Here is a 26,893-nt window from a genome sequence, read left to right as displayed (position 1 = left end):
GGGAAAGAACAAATTAGACCCTTGTCTCTGTACCTCTCAAAGCCTAGCAGGCATCACTCAAAGTGTGCTCTCTTTTGAGTATAAGGGCCTGTATATGTTATTACTAAATAAAATCCGGCCAGGACTGCTTTTGGCCCCTTGTCCTGTGTCCAAATGGGATGGCATGGCAAATTTGTAGCCATACATCTCAGCTCTTTCCCACCACAAGAGGATGCCTCCCTCATCCTTTCTTCAACATTTTGAAGGAAGTGTTGAACACACAGACAATAATGGTTTTGGTGCACTGGAGTGGTTTTGAGCAAAGGAACACAGCTGATGAACTTGAATAGCCCTTTCAGCCCAGTCTTACGTGCTTCTCATCTCACAACTGCAAGCCAGTTCATCAAGTTACCAATTTTTGATGGTACTGAAAGACTGCTAACAAAAAAAATCAGCTTTTTTTGTTATCTGAACAAATAAACAGAGAGAATTAAAAGCATATATATGGGGAAAAAAGAAAAATACCCTTTGACTAAATCTACATTTTGACTAACAGGTCCTAAATTATTTGTGTCAAAGGTTTGACCATCACCGTCAAAGGCATATTCAAAAGGACAGAAAAACTATTAGATCACTTTATATGGTGACATAATGGTGTAGCTAGTTTAGAAGCCACTGGTTTGTAACACATTTTTTGATTGCTAAGCAGCTTTAGAAATTTAGAGGAAAAAAGAGAGTCACTTTTCTATCAGTTCTGCATTGCTGTCCTTATCCCAGAAGCTTAGTTGGATTTTAGCTAGTTAACAAAAATAGAAACTGACCAGTTACCCACAATTAGCCTATAATCCTCTAGGCTTCAGATCACCCCAAACCTTTAAATTTTTAAGTTTTAGAAATTTAATTTTTAAAAGATATTAAAAAACAGGATTCAAAGCTTTAAATATGCAGTCGTTCAAACTAAGCATCTCCATTACACTATTTTTCTAGCTCTACAAGGTTTACATTTTTTCAAATTAGGAAACAATTTTTATATTATTATGATGATTTTATTAGTAATTTAATATTATAATCCAATCAGCTAAAGATGTCTCTTAGGCTAGCTTTTTAAAAAATTATAAATCATTCATATGTGCTAAAAGAAGTTAACAGAAGTCTGCCTCTCCAATTACACGTTTTAGATTTTGTTGTACCTCTAAAGGGAAAAAAACTGGAAACTAGTGTAACAAAACTTGCATAACAATACAGCTAGACCCAACAGGGCATTAATTATGCTAGGCTTCCACTTGAACTAGCATCATATAACATCTTGTTGAACTGTAACATGTTGTAATATTTGTATGGTAGTTAACCTTTGGGATTCACAGTAAGGGAACTGTTGCACAAAGACTCTCATTTATATCTTAATGAAGAACAGATGGTGGAAAGAAACTTCAGCCTGAAGAAGATGAGATGCCAGCCAAGGACAAAGAAGAAATTTTTTACAGTAAGGGTGGTGAGACACTGTAACAGGCTGCCCACAGAAGATGTGGATGCCCCATCATTGGAAGTGTTCAAGGTCAGGTTGGACGGGGCTCTGAGCAACCTGATCTAGTGAAAGATGCCCCTGCCCATGGCAGGGGGGTTTGGAATAGATGATCTTTAAAGGTCCTCTCTAACCCAAACTGTTCTATGAGACCCCAACCAAGGCCACTAGTAGGCACTAAAGCAGAATTTCCCATAATCTGTATTTGCAGATGTTGCAGGAATTGGTTTGAACTGATGGTCACATAACAGTAATTATGTACTTTTTTACTATAAACGTGCTGTTTCAGACAAACAGTGCCCCTCTTTGGCTTGGGTCAGGAGGCATCTAGTAATCATGAATAAATCAGGTAAACTATACCCTGCCTGTGTGTCCTCTCCTGAGTCAGCAATGAACTGAGTAAAAAGATTCATGCCACTAGGTACTCTGCAGACTTCTGAGGATATCAAAAACAATTGCTAAGATATTCCAAACAGCTAAACATAACTGCATGTAAAAAATTATTTAATGCAGTAAATTATAACTATTTTATTCCAAAAATAAGTTGTTGTTAAAGATCAGCAAAAACACTGAAAAGATCAGTGGAAAGTAAAGATCAGCTGAAATGTACTCTCTTTTCACAAAGTGAATTTTCAGCATATTCTAATTAATATATGATGGTGAGTAACAACGTGTATACCAAAACACAATCTAAACTAGCACTACAAGTAGTCACTTCTCCCGAAGCTCCAATTTAGCAGAACATTTTTAAGAATATGAGCAGTCCTCTATTTAAATTAAACTTAAGAACTTAAGGTCTAGGGTCTGCGTATGCCTTCCGGTCAATTCATCCGCAAGAACATCAAATAAAACTCAAAGCAGCAGAATTCTCATTTTCTATCAGCAAAGGCTTATTCTTAAGACAGGGATTGTCCAGCTGGAATTAAACACATAAGCCAAGTCTCACTGCTTAGCTACATTCCAGGCTCTTTTGCATGACAGCTTTCTTGTAAAAACTCATCCACTCCTTGAGTTTCTCTAGTTCGATCCAGCCACTTACTGGCTTTTTATGTGAGGATCAAATAACAAAATAGTGTCATATGGTTCACTGGAAGTTTGTTTTGCTAGCACAGTTACTTGCACACATTTGCTCATCAGTACCTTATCAGGTATACCCACAGTACTGCGCAGCGATAGCATCGTACATCACAACCCATGGGCGTACCACTGAGCTCCTCCCGATTTTGTCTGGTGCTCTGGGGTAGTACCCAGGGTAAGAAGAAAACAGATGACTTGTATCTCTACATATCTGCCCTGAGCAGCTTTGAGGTTATTAAACTTATAATGCCAACCCTCCATCTTATAGAGCACCAGTTTCCATCTCTTTTACTGTCTTTCTTTGCATTAGGGTCTGTAAAGCCATCAGGATAAATATTATCCTATCACAACTGCACTGTAGCCAAGAGCTACTTGAAAACTCTTATTTGAACAGCCCTGTTCGACAGCAGGGCTGCAGAATAAACAGAATATTACAGCAGAATAAAGTTCATCCTGTTGCTTGCACAAGCAGAATAAAAAGCAACAGAGTGAGCAACTTCACCTTATATTCCACATTCTCCTCCTTCTTCCCCTTTTAAGCACACTTCTGAGGCACAAATAAACCCACATCTACCATTTAAAACAAACTTTTCACTAATCATACCAACAGTGAGCAATACCATGTAACATTACAAACAGAAGTATTTTCCCTTTCAGATGCATCATATAGACAGAACAAATGCAGTGTTTGAAGACCTAGTTCTTTTAATGTATATCCAATGAAAGGACACAAATATGTATAATGAGCAATATGCCTCAAAAAACATAGGAAAAAATAGAAAAAAAAAAAAAAAAGCAAGAAATTGAGGCCCAAATCTCAATTTTTATAATAGCAGCACAAAAACAAAACAAGCAAAAAAGCAACAACACACACATGAAAATTCTAGCAACCGACAAAAAACATTCATCCTTCAAGATGGATTTTATTATCATTTCATGCATTTATCATTGGACTCAGACAATTAAACAAAACTTTTGAAGAATATTAAAAATGCATAGCTCATACTGACTACAAGGAATGCAAATGGAATAAAGAGATTGTGAAAAAGTAACATTTGAAAATTAAGAACACATTTTAAAGGTGTTCTACTCTTTTTCAAAGAGTAAAAAGGGAGTCAGCATTCAGTTCAGCAAAGCAGTTTTTGTTTCATATAATTTGAGATTTCATTACTTCAATAAGCTACCAGAACAGACACCAAACAAGTAGATGCAACATGTAGGACATTACTTGATCAGAATGAAAACATTAAAATACTTTTCAGCTTTTCACTTGTGCACTGCTGATATACCTAATTTTAGGCCCATCAGATGTAAAGGTACTAAAAAAATTAAGTTACGTTTAAATTGATAGTTACAGTATATATGCACCCATAGATAGATACAGAACTAACAGTGCACCCATTGAAACAGTCTTCAGCACTTCTTCAGCACGTAACATGTGGAGCTCTCATAGCATTAAAAAAAAAAAGAGCTAAATAAAATTTATAATATCCCTGAGACACTGGCAAGCATAAGCTTAATTTTCCTGACAGGAAGCCATTGTTATGCGTTATCCATGGACTTGCACCTGAACTACAAATCTGTTCAGTTTTGATGTCTTCTATTCCATTTATTTACCTGCTAAACTCAGTGATTCCACTAAAAAAGGCCACTATATTACCAAGATATCCAAGGTGAAACTAGATGGTTTTAGAGCTGCAGTATAGCTGGTTGCAAACTGCATATTCCCTCCTTCAGTACACCTCGAACTAGCTCCTGCTAGAGATGGAATACTTCATAGTCTAAATACCATTGTTCTGTTTCCATATGCAATCCCTTTTAATATGCAAGAAATTGCTGGCTAGGATCATAGCTCAAGTGTAGCAGGCATAGAGATAGTATATACAGTACACCTCTTTTAGACGAGTTTGAGCACCTATTGGTTATAAGCATGACAGCAGTGAGGCATGGAACAATTTTTGCCACATTTTTGCCTTCTAGTTTACTGGTTAAGTCACATATGCACTTACCATATATCCTGTGGCAGGTTTAAAGTTATGCTGCCTTTGATTTCATCCCCAAAGCGCAGATACCCTAGAGTGGCTAATGAGATATACAAGGCCATGACTATTCCCATGCCAATATTTAGCGCCTGTGGGAAACGTGTGGCGTCCTTCATTCTGTTTTCCAATGGGAGTACCTGAAATAGAGGGAGAATCAATTACTTTAAGTCCTCAAAGTAAGACTACTTTTCTCTCCCCTTTCAAAGCCAATTTCCAAAATTTAGGTGATATTATTAATAAAGATCACAATAATGTTTTACAGCTTGGAAAATCACAATGTTTTATGCACCCAACAGAAATGTTCAATCACTGAAAAGCACCTGTCTCTGTTGGAAAACAGCATCAGTGTGGAAATACAAAGTAATATTTACAGGTTAGAAAAACTGACAAGAGAAACTTACGGTGCCTAGATGAAAATACACCGGCAATACGAACAACATGAGGGTTTTTTTTTTAACTAATTGTTCAGAATACAAGGGTAATTCTCCTATTTTTATTAGGTATGTCTGCACTGTCAGTCTCCATCACAGACAAGCCTACCATGCACATGGTTGACACACAAGCTCATGCTCAGTCTCAGCTCTCCCCAGACAGGAATATTTGAATTGCTGCTGTATTATTTTCTATAGGGCAATCACTCCTTTCCTCCTGGTCACCCACTGATATTCAATTCCTGACCTATCATTGAGTATCACCACTGCCAATCCATCCCACATTGCCGTATTTCTCCTACACTAGAAATCCTGAAGAAGTCCTTTTATACTTGGGAATAAAGACTTCTCTAAAATCTTCAATTAAAATACATTATAAATCTTAACTGAGGATCTTCTTTATATAATTCAGAGCCTCCACTGCTGACATTTTTTCCTCCAGAAAGCAATCTGAGCTTGTACTGTAACTTAAACTGGTGGACAATGCAAAACTTAAACCACAAAGAGTTTAAAAACTTAAATTAGTTTTTAAATGACAGTGTTGAGCAGCAGCAAAAATACAAAAGCAAACACGTGGCTAGAGATGTTACTTTAGTGCCACAGAAAATATGTTCATTCCTCTAAATTAATTAAGCTTCTGTGTCCATACAGTACCTATCATCTTTTTATATCTCACATCAAAACCGCCAGGTAGGACAGATGGCACTCAGCTTTTTGTCCTCAGTTGCAATTAGATTATTTTAACATACCTCCTTATCAGGAGGTATGTTATCTTTATCATCCTTTGAAGGATGCAAATTACAGGCAATTTTTCCCTTCATCTGAGTTTTCTCATTCTTGACTTCCTACAAACAGATAGCATCCAGGCCTGGACCAGTAATAAAAACACTCATTCAGCGTGTATCTGTTAATTCTCTGGTGATTACAAACAGAATACATTTTCTGCATAAGTTCTGCCATCTTCTACAGCTTCTGGGAATCCTACTGCAACAATTTCTGCTTGTTAAGGTCTTATTCCAAGCTACATTATTACTCTGCAGAGCTTTAACTGCAATTTCTTGCCCAGCTTATAGATATCAGGAGTCTTTTAACTTCACTGGCCCAGAGATTTGATTTCCAGAGTCCTCGGCAATCACCTCGTACATTCCTGGCAGGAGGCGGGCAATGAACTCAGACACACATGCCAGCCATGAAAAAAATCTCGTATTTTTTTCACCATGGCTCCTGGCAGGAAAGGGATCCTTAAGACTACCTGTCCCTCTGAAGGACAGCAAAGGCAATCTGTAGGAGACTACTAATGGAGGAAAAAAATTTCCTATGGTTTCAGTCAGAAGGAGTTCAAGTCAAAGATTATGGGACTGCTCATCATGATGCCTTCTTTCCGATAAAAAAAGCCCCCCAGGCAATTCATAAAAATGCAGAGAGAAAGAAGCTTCCGAATTTTTGGCTACATCTTCAATTGAAATAGCAAAACATTACCTATGTACAAAAAACACTGGCTATGGCCGTTCTGAAAGACAGACATTTAAAGGAAAGATATGTTTACATGACTGCACCAGATCTTAATAAATAACTATTATTAGTAATGACATTTTACACATAGACAATGCTTTATATCAAATGCAGAACGGCTTCCACTCCCTGTCCAGGGAGCAGAGCAGAAGGAAGGAGTATGCAGCACCCGGCAGCATTCAGGAGGTAAGTGAGCAGCAGTTGGGAGCAAAAAGACAGTGCAGGAGTTTTCCTGCTGAGCAGGAAATGCCGCGAGGCAGCGAAGGGGCTCAGATCCAGCCTCCCAGAGACTTGACCCTAGGGAGCTCCAGCAACCAGGACCAAGGCAGTTGGCACAGCCATTGCTGCGAGAGGGGCTACACAGGAAGCCTGGAGACATTGTTCAAGACTCTGTGAGACTGATGGGTCTGAATAACAGAGGTGGTGACCTGCTGCAAGGCAAGGTCCCCAGCCTGAGCAGCCAGCCTGGCATGTCAGGGGATTAGACCAAGACAAAATCCTGAGGGAAGACACCTACGGGGACTATGAGGTGCTCCTTACTCAGGGCAGGGCTGAAGGCAACGGTCACCTCACCAGCACAAAGCATGTTGCAAATTGCCAAGCCAGAATGGATTTATCAAGGATAAACCACACTTAGCCAATATCATGGCCCTTTCTAACGAAAAGATTGTCTCTATGGACAAGGGGAAAGCAGTGGGTATAATTTACTTCAGCTGAGCAAGGCTATCTATGCAGGATCCCGTAGCATCCTTTTGTAACCAAATTAGAGAGATGGGGACTGGATGGCAACATTACAAGTAGTGTGAAAAACAGTCTGAGCTAGAAGGGCTCAAAGGGTACCGAGGTCAACTGGAGACTGGTTACATCTGTTGCTCCTGCAAGGTTGACAGTAGGGGTGATGCTGATTAACATCCTCATTAATGATCTGGATAACGGGACAAAACATACTCTTAGCATGTTGGTAGATGACGTTAAGTCGGAATTAGTAGTTGATACAAAAGAGAGTAGAGCCTCAGTTCAGAGGGACCTCAACAAGCTGGAGGACTGGGCAGAGAGAAACCTCATGAAGCTCAACAACGACAAAACCAAAGTCCTCTACACTGGACAGGGTAATGCCATGCAGACATAGAAGCTGAGGACTGTCATGCTAGAGAGCAATTCTGCAGAAACGGACCTGGGCATCCTGACAGACAAGATGCTGAACATGAGTCAGGAGCCCACCTGTGCACGCACATGGGCTACACTAGCAAGAGAATAAGCAGCAAGTAAAAGAAAGTGATTCTTCCTCTCTGTAGCACTCAAGAAACTGTACCTGGATACCATGTCCAGCTTTAGTCACCTACAAGATAGATATTGATAGGGGGGAAGCCCAGCTGAGGGAGGTCAAGGTGGCTAACAGGCTGGAGCACATGAGAGGCTGAGAGCAGAGTTAACTCAGCCTGAAGAGCAAATCAAGGACAGGGAATCTCCTTAAAGACTTCAGCTAAGCAAAGGAAGAGAGGGCTTGCAGAGAAGACCAAGCCAATTTCTAAGAGGTGCACTGTCAAAGAATGAGAAGCAACGGTCACTAGTTGCAACCTTAGATGTAGTCTAAATCCACTCTCTTTTAATTTAAAACCATTACCTGTTGTCCTGTCACTACAGGCCCTGCTAAAAAGTCTGTCCCCATCTGAAACTTAGTTCATAAAGGAAAACAAAGGATCAGTGACACATACTATGTTCAATGTGCTTGAGTCCAGAGGAAGCATTCAAATACAATTTTTTTAAAATTTCTACCTGTACTGGAATTTTTTTATCTTTTGCATTTAAACGCAGTGAGTCTGAAGACTCATGTTTCTCCAAGAAAACACTTAATTAAAACACATAAGAAGCCAATTTAAAAACATTGTAAGACAATTCTCTTAAGCATACTAACTCTTGCTTTTTAACTATCCATTAAATCAAGTTAACTCATTGAACACAATCATGTCTCTTCACGCAAACTAATGAATAGGTCAAAATAAAACACAGTATCAGAGAATCTTTGGGCTGTAAAGGACATTTAAAGGTCATCTAGTCCAACTCCCTGCAGTGAGCAGGGACATTTGCAACGAGATCACATTGCTCAGAGCCCCGTCCAACCTGACCTGGAATGGTTCCAGGGATGGGGCATCTACCACCTCTCTGGACAACCTGGGCCAGTGGTTCACCACTCTCAGTGGGAAAAATTTCTTCCTTAGATCTAGTCTAAATCTGCCCTCTTTTAGTTTAAAACCATTATCTCTTGTCCTGTCACTGCAGGCCCTGCTAAAAAGTCTGTCCCCGTCTTTCTTAATGGCCCCTTTAAGTACTGGCAAGCTGCAAGAAGGTGTCCCCAGAGCCTTTTCTTCTCCAGGCTGAACAACCCCAACTCTCTCAGCCTGGCCTCACAGGAGAGGTGTTCCATCCTTCTGATCCAATATTGTGGCCTCCTCTGGACCCACTCCAACAGGTCCATGTCTCTCCTGTGCTCAGGGCTCCAGAGCTGCACGCAGGACTCCAGGTGGGGTCTCACCAGAGCGGAGCAGAGGGGCAGAATACCCTCCCTCGACCTGCTGGCCACGCTGCTTTGGATGCAGCCCAGGAGACGGTTGGCCTTTTGGCTTGCAAGCACACATTGCCAGCTCCTATCCAGCCTATCCACCAGTACCCCCAAGCTCTCCTCGGAAGGGCTGCTCTCCATCCCTTCCTCCCCCAGCCTGTACTGATTTGCCCCAGCGGTTGCCCCGACCCAGGTGCAAGACCCTGCACTTGGCTTCGTTGAACCTCATGAGGTTCACACAGGCCTATTACTCGAGCTTGTCCAGGTCCCTCTGGATGGCATCTCATCCCTCAGGCATGTCAATCGCACCACTCTGCTTGGTGTCTTCTGCAAACATGCTGAGGGTGCACTCAATCCCACTATGTCATTCATGAAGATATTCAAGAGTACTGGTCCCAATACACAGAGCCCACAGGGACACCACTCGTCACCAATCTCCATCTGGACATTGAGTCATTGACCACTACCCTCTGGATTCGACCATCCAACCAATTCCTCATCCACCAACAGTCCATCCATCAAATCCATCTCTCTCCAATGTAGAGAGAAGGATGTTGTGGGTGACCATGTGAAAGGCCTTACAGAAATCCAGACAGATAACATCCGTAGCTCTTCCCTTGTCCACTGATGTAGTCACTGCATCATAGAAGGCCACTGGGTTGGCCAGGCAGGACTTGCCCTTGGTGAAGCCATGCTGGCTGGCTGTAATGACCTCCCGGTCTTCCATATGCCTTAGCATAGCTTCTAGGAGGATCTGTTCCATGATGTTCCCAGGCACAGAGGTGAGGCTGAGGGGTCAGTAGTTCCCAGGGTCCTCCCTGCTACCTTTTTTAAAAATGGCTTGCAATGTTACCCTCTTTCCAGTCTCATGCTACACCTAAACACATGTTCCTGCATGATCAACCTCAATTTAACAGTACAACCTTAATTTATACTGAATTCAAAGAAAAGATATGCAAGAAGAAATAAAGGATAATAGTATCGTTAGCCAAAGACACATTAAAGTGCTTAGGTCTTGAAGCATGCAGCCCACTCCAAGCTAACAAGCAGCTCCATTGATTTAAGTAGGGGATGCTGCCAAGTTACCAACCAATACAGTTTTCCATGCTTTTAGTTAGTGTTTGTTTTTGTAGCCCTGAGAAAGTTATACTTAAAAATGCTAATCCCGCTTATCCTTGAGTTAGTATCAGGACTACATCCACCTCCAGATTGAACAGATGAGGATGCTAATGCAGCCTTTCCTGCATCACTCAGTCCAGGCAAGAGTGTCCCTTCTCAGCCTCAGTGCTGGGCCCTCCCAGGTTCAGGCACTCTCTCTGAGCAGCAGTAGGCATTTCAAGGCAAGTAGTTGTCACCGCAAAAGATGCTTCCCTTGGCAGAACCGATGCCCAAAGAAATTATGCAAAGAACTTGAGTCAGGTTTTATACAGTATACAGTATCACCTACTCCAGACGAGTTGAAAAGCTGAAACCCTCACAGGATTAATATGGAGCCAAGTAACAACTAGTTACACACATATTACACAAAATCCCTGCTCCCTAAGCTGTTTGAATTCCACCAGGATCCAAAAGATCCATGAAGTGTTCATAAGCAGACAGAGGCTGACAGGAGGTATGACACGAGCCAGTGCATGTTCTGACACTGTGTCACTGTCGGGCAGCTGCTGGATAGATTTTCACTCTCAATTTCTTTCCAGTCCCTGTATAGTCCCTGTTGCAATGACTTCAGAAAACCTAACATTTTAACTGCATGCAAAAGAGATAAGATTCTTTTCACAAATGCTTTTTAGGTTTAGTTTTATTGCTTCCTTTTTGGAATACTGAAGCTGAACATGCTTTCTTGTCCTTTTTTCTGGAGCCAGAAATTAATTTCACTCTTCAATTCTTTTAAATTATTTTCTTAAAAAGCTAACAACCTATCTAGATGATTGAATAGCTTTGAAAGAAAAAAAACCACCACAACAAAAAACCACCACACCTCTGATTCTCTCTCTCTGTCCAGTACTTGCATCATAACATCTTCTCTCAAAAGGGGTGTTGCATCAGTTCAGTATTTCACACTAAGGCTTCGATGTTGCTCTACACTTGTTCAAACAACCATTTCTGCTATAACAGGCAGTATCATTATAATCCAACACCTCCCACACTCTTCAGACCTATAACCTACCGTCACGTATACAACAACGTATACAACAACAAAAAATACTGGTCAGGGAAAACTTTGGGGAATAATCTTTCCCAAAAAGGCCACCGGGGCAGAATGCTGGAGGCAAGAGAGCTGTGAGATCAATGAGATGAGTTAAGTTTCAGAGTTTCAAAGATTATTTTTACTTTTTTTTTTTAAAGGGTCTTTTCCCTGCTTCTGATTTCCATGCTGTGCTTCCTTCATGCTCTTTCTCCCCCAGTTCACTCTAGTCCCCTGTCATAGCCCTAAACACCTATGAAATCTATTCTTTTCACAATTTCATGTTTTCCATCATTTTTCTCCCTCCTCAACTGAGGAAATTCTCCACCTTTTTCTCTGTCACCTGCTTCGCAGAGATCTTCTTGTCATGTTTGAGACACTAGCACATGTCGCTACCATTATCTTCCTTGAAACTTAATACTTGATTCGTTTAGTAACTATCAACCTTTGGTTTCTCAATTTACAGAACAAGGATAATCCATCTTCCTTTCATCCATCCAATAAACACAAAAGTACCCATAATTTATACTGGCAAAGAAACATAATTGAATCTTTGGAATAACCTGGCTAATCTACCATCGTTCATTATGCAAAGTATCTTCCCTTCATTTCAAGCTGCATGCAGTAGGTATAAGCATCCCCCAGTAATACCACTGTCTTCCCATTCTTTGCCTTGAATATCCTGCTACGCTCAGTCTTTTTACAGCTAAGCTGCAGGGGACTGTCTAATTCTAATCAGAAATCTCTACTGTACGTTTTATGACTGGACCAAAAAAACCCACAAAAGAATTCAGCCTGCAGATAGTCAGATAAACTGTGATTTAATTGCTATGGCCACTAAGAACTAATCTTGTAATGGATAATTTAATAGCAGACATACTTAATGTTTAAATACATACGGTGATCTTTCCCTTTTTCAGGAAATACCACTAAAATGGCAAGAATGAAGCAATCCCCCGTCCCTTACACTTTTAAAATAAGTATTTCGGGTAGAAGAGACAGCTATACAGATGTTTTGATTAGTTTAAGGTACAGACAACTCAAGACTTTTTGATAATTAAAGTCAATATATTAATCAACATTTACTCAGGAAAAAAAAAAATCTATCTATAATCATGTCCTACTGTAACAAAATAAATCTCTGTTCATCCAAAGCAAAAATGCTGAGGAAGCTAATATCAAAGGTATTCAAGGTATGTAAACATAACTTCTACTACCTAACCCCCAAAGACAGAAAACTGAATCCTCAGTAAACTAATGCAGCCCAGGCCTGGCCCATTCCTTCTTGTCTGCAGAAGGTATCAATTAACTTGTTCACTGAAAGATGGATATACAAATCTACAATGTACCGGGGAGCTGTCTGCAGAAAAAGTATGTTTTCTCCAAGAAAAATGGTCATAACATCTGTCTATTACACTGCTATGTTTTGCTTGCTTGGCCTTGTCCATCTCCTCTTTCACTGTACGGAAAAAGTCTTAACGCAGTATAAGTTTTTATTCCATCACCTTTAGATTCATTTTTAAAGCTCGCTCCCTTGAGTAAGATACAAAATGTCACTATTTTGCATTTTTGCAACAAACAATCTAATTTTCCATAACAAATCCCTCATGACTGCAAATAAAAGGGTGGCTACTATTACCTAAAGATGCAAGCCAAATGGTGACTGTCCATCAATTTTTATAGTAAAAGTTTTATACAAAATAAATAAATCCAGAAGCTAAGGTCTCATTACAGAACACCACCTTCCGAAATCTGCTGAGCAGTATCACTCCAAAAACCAATCTTCTCAGATTCCACCAAAGCAGCTTCCTACCTGTTCCACCAGGAAAAAGAATTACTCATATCTACAAAAAAAACCCCCAATGTATCACCCAATTCTGATAGCTTTGATTTAACAATACTTGACGGAATTATAGAAATCCTACTTAGCTCGCCATCTGAACCTGGCATTTTCTCCAGAAGTTCTTCTTTCCTTTTACTTTTTTATGCTTAAGAGCTTATTTATCACTCCATTATGACATGTATTTAATCTTTAGCTTGCCCTGAAATTCAACAGAAGCTATGCAAGTTTGTGTACTATCATGTCTTATCTGACTTCATGAATGAATGAAATCTAAAATACTTCCCTACAATGCAAACTAAAAAGCAGCATCTCAGTTCTGCCATTAATATTTTAAAGCATTTGTCCTGTCAAAATCGTTGAAGTGTTATATGTTTTGCTGTCCTTTACATTAGTATGCAATTTTATCCAGCAAAAGATACATGCCAATAGAAAATGACGTTCCTAACTGGACAGTTGCAGCCACACTCTAGTTTTAGTTCCCCTCGCGCCCTGCTGCATTTGGAACTATAGCCTACAGACTATACAATACTATATTCTAATATGTCCTCTATAACTTATGCTACACTCAAAATTGTTTACAAGATAAGTGATAAAAGAAAATATGAGCTAGAAACACAACAAATGTTGCTGGAGAGTATATTTCACTGCAATAATGCATAAAGCTGCATTACATGACCAAGTATTTCTGGACTCTTCCTGGTTCATGAGTTAAAAATTATGTTTCCCAAAGCTGCAATGATACTTAAACCTTTATGCCAGCCAAGGATCAAACCCACATCAAATTTAAATCACCTTAATATAAGTAACAATGATCACGAAGTTCTCACTTATCCATATATGCTTCTTTGCAGGCAGAAGCCAAACAGTTTATGAACTTTAATCTGTTTCAATGCAAATGGTTTTTAAAAAAAAAAGTCTTCTCAAAAGGACTTTTATCCAAAACGCTCTTCCACTCCTATGTTGCTTTAGCTTCTAAAGTGACATGGGACAAAGTATACATATATTGCAGGATCCTGCATGGGGCTGGCTAAACTCCGTGACTGCAGGGGTGGAAAAAAAAAAATACAATGTTTTCCATCGAGGATTAATGAGTTTTACAGGAAATAAACAGGATCAAGGATCCTACAGAGTTTTACAACTCTAAATACAGAAATTTCTCTATCCTGGGGTAAGGAACACTGAAAGACGCCATGCATGCTCCTGGACCAACACAGTTAAAAACCAACACGACCCCAACATAGAAAGCCTAGCAACAGAAAGGGCTTTGCAATTGACGTCTTACATTTTAACGTGACCATATTTGAAAGAAATAACCATCCTATTCCGAAAAAAAAAAAAATCAATCCATCCAAAACTGAAGGGAAGGAAGACACTGACGACTGTATTTGCTTTTCTGAGAAGAGAAAGTTTCATACACTTCCATTTGACATGAGAGCACAGCACCTTGACAGCTAAAGTACTCATCACTTTTTCTGTACAAGATAACTTGAAAAATACACAACAAAAGACAAGTTGAAGAATACATACCATGTCACTTCCTTCATCTTTCAAATGCCTTTGCCACTATGACATTTTTCCTTTTCACCTCTCCCATTTCCTTCAGGATTTTTTTTCTGCTGCTCTTGACAAATTGATATGATTTTTAAGCCACAATGTTTATCAGGGAGCCACTACTGATGCTTGCAGAAGTGTTCAACAGTGGATGATTTCAAATCATCCTCTTTCAAATCCAGGACAACATATATTTGTAAATTTTTTTTACTTTAGGAACACTATTCTTGAGTGAACATTCAAGAAGATTACTGAGTTTAAAAGTCATTTGACAAAAATCATACGTGTATTAATAACTAGTATTTTGAGCCATACAATAAAAATCACTCTTTTTTTAACCTATTGCCTCCATAATGCTTGATCCAATGAATGTAAATTATTCTATGACTTGTGATGGTTTTAGTTCACAAAATAAATATCCTAGCAGAATATTTAAGAGGTAAACTAAAACTTCAATTTTATTTATTGTTATATACACACACACACTGCAATGCTACTTTCATGAATGAAAAGGCTGTTTAGAGAGTGGGGGGAAAAAAACTATTATAGATGGTAAAGTTAAGATGCTGCCAGATCAGCAGCATCTTAAATGACATATCTTAAATGACAGATATGAAAGTCTAAAACTAAGGATGCAAGCATTTATTAGTTAGTTGTTCTCTCCAGGAAAAGTTACAAACATTTTTGCATCTTCACAGCTATATTTGAAAGGTTTGTCATATAATGAAGACTCATATTTAAATATTACTTAGACAATTCCATACACTGCAGATAAACACTCACTCAGAACATATCAGAAAGGAGGAGGCAATCTTACCTGAGACCATCACAAGTAAGTACAAAATAGCAGCAGCTTAGAAGGATTACAGGATGATGGGTTGAGGGCGGAATGAAAAAATCTGACAGCAAAAAAGCAAAATAAACTACATGAAATATTTCTGAAGTTATTTAACTATGCTGCTTAATGCCTCACTCTGGCTCTACCACACATATACTTAAGATAGACAAGTTTTCCATCGAAGACAGGGTCACATCTAAGCAGCAGAATTAGCTTTTGTGCCTCACTGAAGCCATGTGTATCAGACCCCAAACCCCCCCCCAACCCCCCCCTGCCACAAGCTGGCAAAGCAGAACACATGACAGCTTGGCACACTGTCCCTCCTGCTCTTTTCCCATTTCTCCAAAGTCACCAAATCACGTAATTGTTACGAAACATTTCAGAGGAGCAAGCAGTAAATTTAAATGTCTTTATTTTCCTATTTGTGTAAATGCATGCGTATCTTAGGTTTTCTAATGAAAAAGAAACATTTGAATGTTGCAAGCATCAGGTATGGGATGCTTTCTGAAAGAAAGTTATGTGCAGGAGTGTTCTGTTTGGTTAGTAAGGCTCAACATAAATATAGGAAGTGTTAAAAGTTAGAATATGCACAAACAATGGTTCTCCAGGTAAAAGGAAGTTTCTCCATACTCAGGAAGTGCAAGGTATCAGTAAGAAATATTTAATAAATATTTTTATACTTATTATTAAATATTATTTATATTTAACAAATATTTATAAAGAGGTAATATCAAGTTGCCTGAGATTTTATCAGCATTCAGCTGAATATGGCAGATGATGAATTTTTACAGTTTCTGATAGTTTCTTTTTTATCTGCTACATCTAACAACATTCTCTGTTCCTACACATTTGCCCATAATCTTTTTCCTCCTTTTCTTACATTAAGCATCTTCAGAAGACAGCCAAACCAAGTGACTTTGCACAGTAGCTACAACACACCTCTTGCTGACATGACATGTAAAGTCCACATTGACGATGAACATTTAGGAGCAGGTCATCTCCACAGTCATCAAATCCAGTCACCTACATTTGGGTGTCCAAATGCAAAAACATCCTCTGAGAACTCCCACCTTTTATATTTTGATGCTAAAAGCCTTTGCATCGTCTTAGAAGAACACCAATGAAATTGATACACCCCAGTCTAGAGGTGGCCCAAGCAGATTTAGATGATGTCATGTTACCTGTTAATGTCTGTTTCTGACAAATCCAGTCTGGTCTTTAAGACAACAGAAGAGTGCCATTGGGTTTCATGAATTTTTTTTAAAGGATAGTATTACTCTGGCAAAAGCATTTTTGACAATGAGAGGCTTTCATCTCAAAACCACAAGTCTAACAAGCTCATCTGCATCACTTTTGAAATCCAAATAATGACATTTTAAAATAATAATCCATTTAGTTTTCTCTTTTTTTATATCTCCTGGAATTGTTAGCTGCTGCCTAATGTGATTCCAGAGCCTGTCTTTTGGTATAAAAACACCACCCTACCTTCTACTGAGAAGCTGTGATGTCCAAGTTCAAAAGCAGTTTGAACAGGCATCTTCAAGTAATAGACTAAAACATCAGAAGCCTTATTTTCCAAACCTGAAATTAATGTTGGAAAGTGGGGGAGGAAACAAAAAAAACAATCATACTCAGCTGTACAAACTGCACTTAACTTTGCATATTTATATGTAATAGAGAAGAAAGTTTACCTTTCTTGTTTAAACATTATGAATCTATTTCATCCTCCTTCCCCCTGAAGCTTGTATTAAAATATCACTTACACATTTGAATTTGGTTTTTATATCTCAAATGAAAAAGCCAACCAGACTTTCACCGCAAAGTATTCATTAAGTGTAACTGCCATTATATAAGCATAACATTATGCAAAGCCATTACCTGCACATGGTAATGCTACAGACATATCCAAGCTTGAAGGCCTGGTTTCACACTCTTCTAAAAAGCATGTTCAAGAGGTTTAACTACATTTTGGGCATACTCAGGAGCACAGCCTGAAGTTACTTTTTAATTCAATAACAAAAATCTCACATTCATTATAAAAACAGACCTACTCATCTTTGGAATATGAAAGAGGTGCTTGAACATATTTCTTACAAAATAATGTTACACATTCTGTGAAAGACACATTCACTCTATTATATCACCTGTAGCTCCTGTATTCAAGAAGTAGTGTTGGTACTCCCTTCTCTTCTGTGGCCCGAACACCAGCCCCGTGATTTGCCAGGTAGCATCACCTGCCACAGGGAACCCACAGCCAGAGAGAAGTCAACGCAGAGAGGGAAAGCAGCAGCTGCAGATTCTCCCATCCCTAGCAGACCTCTGTACTCAGAAAGGTTTACAGAAGGCTGAATATAGTTTCTCCAGCTCCTAATCAACATATTGCCTTCTGAACAGTAATCCTCACTTTAAAGATTAAAACAAAACAGAATATCTAAAATGGGCTGTTCTAACCACTTAAGAATACTGCATTTCTGTGGCTACTACCATTTCACAAACTGTATTGATGCCACTAGCCAATATGATTTTCACAAGGTCACGCTGATGATCTTAAAATCTTAACTTGCAAGTGTTGAAAACCCAAACCTCGACACTATGAATGATAAACACCAGACTGACAGTACGGAGCCCTCGGTTCCTGTTTGTTAACTCAGTACTAAGGGATCATCGGATACCCCTGCTGCCAGCTCCTCCTGTTAGCGCACCACCATCATCGGCACCCAGCTGTCAGCAGGTACCTTACACCAACAAGCAGTGGCCCCATTTCTACGGACAACTCAAATAGGGAGCAAAGAAATTAATAGTACAAGCAACAGACTGCAGCACTTTTTAGTCCTGTTGCAAGTTACCACTCAGAGTTTAGCATGCATTAATGTTAATCGGTCCTTTGACAGCACCAACCTTATTTCTGCTGTAGTAACAAATGAACTTGCCTGGACGTAGCAAAATGACAAAACTGTTCAAATCTGCCATCAAGTAAGAGTTTAGATTGAACGCACAGACAGATATGAACAGCTCAATTCATCACACAATCATTCATCACTCAATTCCTCATATTAATTATTTAATTAATTTAGTTTTAATGAAAGTATCTCAAATTTGTTAGATAACACTGGCTGCTGAAATGTTTAACTAGCTTTTAGTATTACACGAGTGCTAGTTTCTAGACACTGAGTTGGTTGGTTTGAGGTTCTAAGTTTCTACTATAAATAGGCTACCCTTCCTCCTTCAAGTTATTACAGACACAATTCAATAAAATTAGGTTTCTCAAAGTCTATTTATCTAGGTATCAACTATAGCCAAAGCAACAATACTCCAAATCACTTCTACACTGCTGATTTTCTTAGTACACAGGGACAGCAGTCCTAAACTAATGACAGATTTTAACCAAAACCCATGTTCCTACACTCGCCATCTAAAGAGAAACATGCTCTCTCAAGATCAAGAAGAAAATCCTCCTAGGAATCTGCCAAAGCACTGTACATCCCTGAATCACATTCCTCATAGTGAACAGGACTTTAGATTCCTCTGTTTAATTAGTCTCACTAATTTTAATAGTTATTGAAGAACTACGGTCATACTTTAAGTTGATGACAAGTGCTAAACTAAAAGAAAAGAAAAAAAAATCAATATATAAAAAGCTTTTTGGAACAGTGGGATGAAAAAAAAAAAATCAGTGCTAGAGTATTTCCCCTGCAGTCTATTATTTGGTTCAAAGAAACCAGACAAACTTGTTTGCATACTAAGTACGGCATTATAAACTGTCATTTATTTTCTTTCTACATTAGGCACTCCCCTGTTAATGAAAACAAAGTCAATTAAGTATCTTTGAAAATAAACCCTCCTGACTGGTATGTCTAAGGTGTACTGTTTAATACTGTGCCTTACAGATCATTTATTCCTCTGCTCTGTTGATGATTAAATATTTCTAGCAGGAAAGACAACTTTACACAGAACAATGGTGGCAGAGAAACCACACCAAGGGCATTTTTCCTCTCTTGTCAAGTCCTGCCTACAATGACTTAACCACCCCAAAAAATTCAGAATTTCATTTGCTGTCCCTGTTCATAAGATTCAATAATCCAGCAGCTCTCAGATGAACACAGTGTGAATTAGCATAAAGTATGTTTGGAACCAAGGAAAAGGAAAAATGAGGCCTCATAACTGTTTAAGGCCAACTTACTGCATAAAATGAATCAACCATAATCAACTCTTATGATAAAATTAAGACCTTACGGCTTCTGTTTATAATGCAATGTTCAGATAGCTTCACAGTAGTGTTATTTGCAAGACATTACAGAACAAAATCAAAAATCAAGCCTCTATCAAGATTAAGATTAGTGTTGTGGTTTAGCCTGAAACCAGGACAATTAGGTAAATCTATTTTGAGTGCCAGCTGTCAGAGAGAGCAGACTAAGAAGCTAATCTAATGGTGTAGGTTTTTCCCTTACCAGAATAATACAACCACGTGGACATAGGAATGACAGTAATTAAGACACAGGGTAACAAGTTATCGCACATCAGCGATACAACAGCAACTGCCTATGCGAGTATTCTTACTCCATTGTAATGTGAATTCAAACAGATTAGCTTACATCTCAGTGAAAGAATTTTAAAAACACGTTTCACTTCACATTTGCAAGAGGTCACAAACACACACACAGATATATCACAGTTCAGTCTATGACTGTAACTTACTGAGCCGTAATAACTAGTTATTAAAATCAATCACCAAGAACTGTACGAAATATTAACTAAGTAAAGCAGAAGTGTCTGTCTCATTTTGCTTCACTCATCTCTTATTTCATGCTTCAATAGCTTTGTTTAGTTCCGATTATTCAAATCCAGAAAATATTTTTTTTCTACAAATGTTCTCTATGGCTTATGCAGCTACAGCACAAGAAAGCATAGCAAACATTCTGCATGTTCAAAATATCCCTGAGAAGCAGAGACATATTATTATCATTCTTCATATAGAGAAGAATCATTAAGCTCTAGATTTTGAATTTTACATTAATTTTAATTTGTAAAGGTAGCCATGTTATTTTAACGGTCTTGTGTAATGGACTCACACACACACGCAAAGCACATCAAGCCATAATGAACATAAACATTTAATTAGCTTGTAAACACCAGTAACAAAGTGAAAAAAATAAAAAGCACTCTTAATTTGCTCTGAAGAGTTAAATAAATTATGATCAGGCAAGAAATTGAGACAGCCTACACAGAAATAACTGTACAGCACTAATATCTAACAATATCAAGCAGTATTTTCATGTTTTAAAGGTACAATTCAAATGAACCCTACATTATATACTCTTAAATAAAAGAAGGAAAAAAAGTTTGGAGTTCTTAAAGACAACCAGGGACTCAATCAAGCACAATGCTCTGGGCAGTTCTTTAAAGGTTTACATTGGAAGTCAATGTTACTAATGCTGATGTAAATTTAAGGAGCTGTCTAATGTGGGGTTTAATATGCCAGAAAATAATTAACATAAATCAGATCCCTACCTGTAATTCCATAAACTACTGCTACCAAATGGTAAGCCTTCCACACTTTCCTGAGGCTCACACGACTCCCATTTGGGATTTCCTGACTCCAAATCCACACCCGCAGGCTATGCAGTACATGAGCAACAAATCTGGTACAACTGGGAAACGTGTCAGACCCACTTGCACTTCACACATGCAGCAAGCGCAGTCTGTCCCAGACAGACTACACAATCTAAGAGCAGCAAGCTCGGTGTAGCCCAATCTGTTCGATTCACTGAGCGTGGGTTTTTTTCCTGGAGACCTGTAGGCATCAAACAATCCCAGACAAATGGCTGATCCCCTATGATCAGATTTCAGATTCCTTCCAGATTACAGAAGGAAAGATGCCCAGAAACACTCAGATATATGGTAGCTACACCTCTGCATCAGTCAGGTCACAGTTTGACAAACAGTTGATAACAGTTTGAGAAATATGAGATTCATGGTCACTAGATCCACATATCCTCTGTGTGAGAACACACTTTTGTAACATAATAGGAGTTAAAGCTTTTGCTATTCCATTCTCCGGGCAGTGACAACAGAGCAGCAGAGTGAAACATTCTGGTTTAACGCGGTGTTGACAGTCCCAGAAAAGGAGAGAGATCCAAAAACTCTCCTCTGTTCCATGACAATCGTTTCAGATGAACCACACGTTGATTTGGGGTTGGTTTTGCTGGGGTTTTGGGTGTGGGTGGTGTTTGTTTGATGTTTAGTTTTAAACATACAGTAACACTTGCTGAAGTATATAATTAGATTAGTGACAAATAAAGAGTATGCAGTAGCTTCCCAAAGGTTTAAAGACATTATGATCTACCATTCCCAGAAGCCTCTGGCTATTTTTTAAAATATGCCATGTCGAAAAAAAAAGTGCGATCTTGCAAATTTTGCTAGTGCGAGATGCAATCAGAAAGCTCTCATAAACAGTAATAAGTGAATAAAATATTTTTTAAAATCCACTTTTAAAACCCAAATTTTCAGAGCGATAGAACTATTTTATTGACATATTTCAGGAAACAATAAGGAACTGAGTTTCACTGTCAGAAGGCCATAAATCAAAAAAATATTCTGAAATTTCTATCCTTTTTCTTATCATCTCCATCTCTGTCAAGTCACATCTACAGACAAGTTTGAAGCACGAATAATAAATTTCTAATAAAACACTTTGTCCTCTGTGATCCCAAAGGAAAAGAGGGGTGCTGAATACGTTTCTATTTTTACACACTCATCGCCTAAAACTGAGTTGATGAATCACTATAATTATATCATAAGTATATCATCATATTACTAGCTGAGTATTATACTAATATATAGCATATTATGATACTTGTTATTATTACACTATTGTCTCAATCTATTTGGAATTAAAGACATTCTTGTAATTTGGGAAGGGGCTAAGTGTCCAAGCAGCAATTGGCATTCACCAAACCTCCATTTGATGGGGATGTTGTGTCCTTAACTTTTGCCTTATTTGACAAGATAAATTAACTCTTTTCACATCAGCATGGGAGATCAGTGCTTCAAGAAAAACAACTAAATAACAACAGGATTAAAACTGCCTGTACCCCATCATCTAGCACAGATTCAGATATTTTGAAGAGTCAGTAAAAAGCACTTACCACACCAATTCCTTCAAAAGCAAATATTGCAGTCCCAAAAAACAGTGGGTATTTCTTCCAGCCAACCACAGGAGGCAGTTTTCGAGGATCTACTATATCCTGAAGAAAACAGAGCAAAATAGTGCTATGTGAAGTGCATTAGCTGTTCCTATAATACTGATTGATGCATTATGCTGTAGGAAAGAAAACTCGGTACATGTTGACAGTGGTTTATACATTGCTACTTACAATCCCTGGTCTTCCTCCCAAACTTAGTCCTTTATACACACTTATACCCAACTTCCCACCCACACACAGGCACTTGCAGATATATTTATTCTATGTTCATTAGGCATTTTCACGTTTAGAGTATCACACTGACATATGAGTGACTGTCAAAACAAAAGGGAAAGCTCACAAGCTCACACCTCAAGCTTAATCTTCTGCAAACTTCGCAGAGTACCGCATTTTCTAATCTGCTTTCATACTGCAGATATTCTTCATAACCATAAAAGACAGTAAAAGAAAATCTTTTTAATAAAAGCTGACTCCCTGCAGAACAATTAATTACTCTCTATCTCCCCCAATCTCTTCTACGTAATTTCTCATGCCTCCACACCCAGCCAATACCTTGCACCGCCTTTTCTGCCTTCCCCCCCATCCTCCGCTTCTCACCTGTCTCGTAACACTCATGCAAAAGATTTCTCAAACAAAAGTGGTACTCATCATTTACTTATACCATGTGTGCAACAGTGTCTAGCACATATCACTTCTCAAAAAATCGTAAGACAGAAAAATGAAGATTGTGATGTGATTTTTTTTTCCAGCCATCAGTTTAATTTGTTCCATTATGAAATGCCTCCAAATATGAAAAACAGCAGCTACCCAGAAAACGCAGCAACTATTCAACTTCTCAGGAGATGGAAGTCTGCAATATGTATTACTAAATGGTAAGTCTTAAATCTTTCCTGATTGTACTGGAGAAACACTAGAAATAAATGCTGCTGCTGCACCTGTTGTTCTGTTGCAACAAAAAGATTGACCACAGATTGAAACCTTGAAAGTTCTGTGTGCAACCCATAAAAATTCACATATTCTTCTACTCAAGGACTCTAAGTCATTACAATACATATTTTTGTCTTAAGTGCAACAGTATTATATTTTCTTTCAAAAGTACTGTAAAAGTCCGCGTTTACAACATGTCTTAAGTATTAAAGCTCCTCCTTAAATTAAGATGCCTCAATAAAATACAAGATAATTCTGCCTTTCAGAAATTGCCAGTCAGTATATATCTATCAGAGACCAACAGCCACATGTAACAAATATAACTTGCCACACTAAAAAAAAAATAAACTTTTTTATACTCACTCTAACAATATACTGGTAAATGATCACCAGGCTGACAGCCATGGACAGATTGGCAAGCAATGAAAGCAAGGACATGCTCTTAAGGTCACGAATAAAGACGAGAAGGATCATGAATGGCAGGAAACACAGCATGTATATTCGTAAATCGGTACTCCTTTTCTCAGAAGAACTGCTGGTGGCACTGACATTTATGGGAGCCGTCTTGTTTTCCAAGAATCCTTCATGGACCTGTAGAAAAAAACAAACGCATGTTAAACGATTGAGCCTCTGTGCACAGTCACGTCACTGATTTTCTACAGGGGAATTTGTCCCTCTGCTCTACCTGCTGAGTGTCAGGCATTTCAGGACCCCTGTATTCTCAGTGCAGAGGGGAAGACAAGGCACTTTCAGCAAGTGTTTCATCCTTAAGACAAATGACGAAATCAGGACCTGAAAGCGTCTTTATCTTACCACTGACTAAAGAGAAAATCCACATGAGCAGCTTAGATCAGACTCCTTTCAGAAAGGAAACGTTTGGTAAAATGAACACAAGAGAGATGGATCTAGCCCTAAATATCAGAGTTTGAATTTTCCTAAAGAGAGTTAAGGGGGTTAGATGATCAACTGTATCGTACCTAAGTTCAGTGCCTAATAACCTTATACCTTTACCATGCACATCATAGCAGCATACATACAAAATAATGTTAGAATATGAACCTGCCTGTCTGTCTTTCAATTACAATTATTTTGTCACTCTTCACTCTTTTATGGACCAACGGTAACTCAACTTTAAAAACCATGAGCTCCAAGAGAGTTGAAAGTATCCATTAAATTGATAAAAATTAATGCCTACAGATAAACAGTAGTACACAATATGAAAGTGTATTAGGGTTTTTTGGTATATAATATCACAATAATTGCCTATGGTGCAATTCAGAAGACTGGGTTTGGAACTGTTCACAACTTTCGTTGCTTCTTTTGGAAAAATGTTAATGTGGCCATAAATGCCAAAATTGGTTTTGTCAAAATACATTCTGTGCTATGTGCACACCACCATCAAAACATAAAGAGCTGGTGGTTATTCTGCTTGCTGCAAAATGACCACAGTTCAAATCCATTTGTTTCAAATCTTATCATGCCTTTTCCCTAGAAGTGTATCCTTTCCTTTTCCCTTCCATCGCATTCACCATCTTACAAATCAGCACGTGGCTATGTTTAATCTGTTCATACTGCAGAAAGCCTTTGGCTTGATGACTATGAAAAGACACATAGACAGTGGAAAAAAAAAAACAGTTCCTTATGGCACAAAGAGGCTTAAACAAAAATGGGAAATCAATACATAACAAAGCAACTGAAGACAATACTCTGACTCCTAAGTACTGTCAGACAACCAACTACTACAGCCTACAGTCTTAAAACTTAATACAGAACTGAACTCGGTGGAAGGCTGTATAACCTACAACCCCAGGAAGTACACAAGTGTAGAAATTCTTAAATATTATTACCCTTATCACATAGTTCACAGGCATGGTCCCAAGACTGTTTAATTCATGGGCAATTCTTTCAATGTGGTTTGTTCTTTAAAATGTCAGTTGTTATCTGTGCAAGTGAAATAATAAGATCATAGATCCTGCCTCAAAAAATCCAACCACGTTAAGCGGTTACAATAGAAGGGGCAAGTACTACCATTACAATGTAAGTTCTTAGGACTGCCATGGCTACATAAAAAACCACCACAACTACCAGTACTTAATAACATCTATTTTATTTTATAGATCACAGTAACTCAGGGCTATTCATTTTTTACTTTGAGGAAGAGGATGAAGTGGAGAAATGAGGACAGGCTGGAGATACGGTAGGCAACCAAGGGATCACTGGCACTATGAGACTTTCATGAGGCAGAGGGAGGTAGCCTATAATGTAAAACTAACTGTATGTTAACAAAGTCATTCAAATTGTCAAGTTTGCTAAAACTCACACAAGTCTAAGAGAAAAATTGCACAATTCACTTTATTTCCATTGTTTCAAACAATCCACAAACTCAAGAAGACATTAACTTAAAATTATTTTCTCTGTTACAAAAAGCACTAGACAGTTTTTTCATTATGAAAAAGGGAAAGATAAAAGATAGAATTCTGCAACCACATGTTCTCCAGAAGTCTCACTTCAAATGACAGAGGACACCAGTCATTACAGAAACACTGATGGTTTCCATCTTGCAAGAATCTTAACTGTCACTTACGAGGCATTTAACATCTGTTAGTTTTCATTAAGATAACATTTTTTAGAAAAATACAAAGAAGAGCTAAATACACTTGAAATTGGATTCCAGAATTCACACAGCTACAGTAACTCCACTTTGGCAAGCAGTATGTCAAACACTTAACCAAATTACTTCCCTAATGCCACATGAAGTAAAGGTCTCTGTAGAACTTCCCTGCTTTCTCACCATACTTAAAATAGAAATACAGAACGCTTTGACAGCCTTTCATGTTTCCTTGCTCACATGCATTCGCAGGTAGCCAGAGCTGTTCTGCATCCAAGGACACAATAAGAGGGTTTTCTAAGAATTACAGTGTAATTTGAGCATGAAAGTCACAATGAAAACCTCAGCTACAATAAATATTTAACCTAGTGTGCCTTCGATTTATGTAAGTATTTGTAAGCCTCATGAGCTATTTTAAAAAAAAAGAAATTATTCCTAAAAAAAATAACTGCAGGCAGGATACAGTTCAGCTTCTAAAACACATTTGTAAAATATCACACTATAAATCAGCTTCTACTTAAATAATTTCAGGCATTTAACCACTTCAGTTTTCTCTTAAGATAAAGACACCCTATTTTTATACACAAACCCCAATAAAAAGTTCCTAAAATAAGAA

General features: G+C 38.3%; 1 protein-coding gene across 1 annotated transcript in view; it reads right to left on the bottom strand.

The window, feature by feature from the left end:
* SLC36A4 (solute carrier family 36 (proton/amino acid symporter), member 4) overlaps positions 1-26,893 on the bottom strand; it is a gene marked incomplete at both ends in the record, with an annotated part of 43,791 nt that overhangs the window by 2,492 nt on the left and 14,406 nt on the right. The window contains 3 exons of the mRNA XM_010296177.1: positions 4,588-4,757; positions 22,686-22,784; positions 24,033-24,260. Coding sequence (XP_010294479.1) covers positions 4,588-4,757; positions 22,686-22,784; positions 24,033-24,260 — 497 coding nt within the window. The remainder of the gene's footprint in view (positions 1-4,587; positions 4,758-22,685; positions 22,785-24,032; positions 24,261-26,893) is intronic.

This window comes from Phaethon lepturus, unplaced genomic scaffold (genome assembly GCF_000687285.1).
Source record: "Phaethon lepturus isolate BGI_N335 unplaced genomic scaffold, ASM68728v1 scaffold5001, whole genome shotgun sequence".
NCBI lineage: Eukaryota > Metazoa > Chordata > Aves > Phaethontiformes > Phaethontidae > Phaethon > Phaethon lepturus.
Note: the sequence above shows the minus strand (reverse complement) of the source record. Positions and strands in the feature narration are given on the sequence as shown.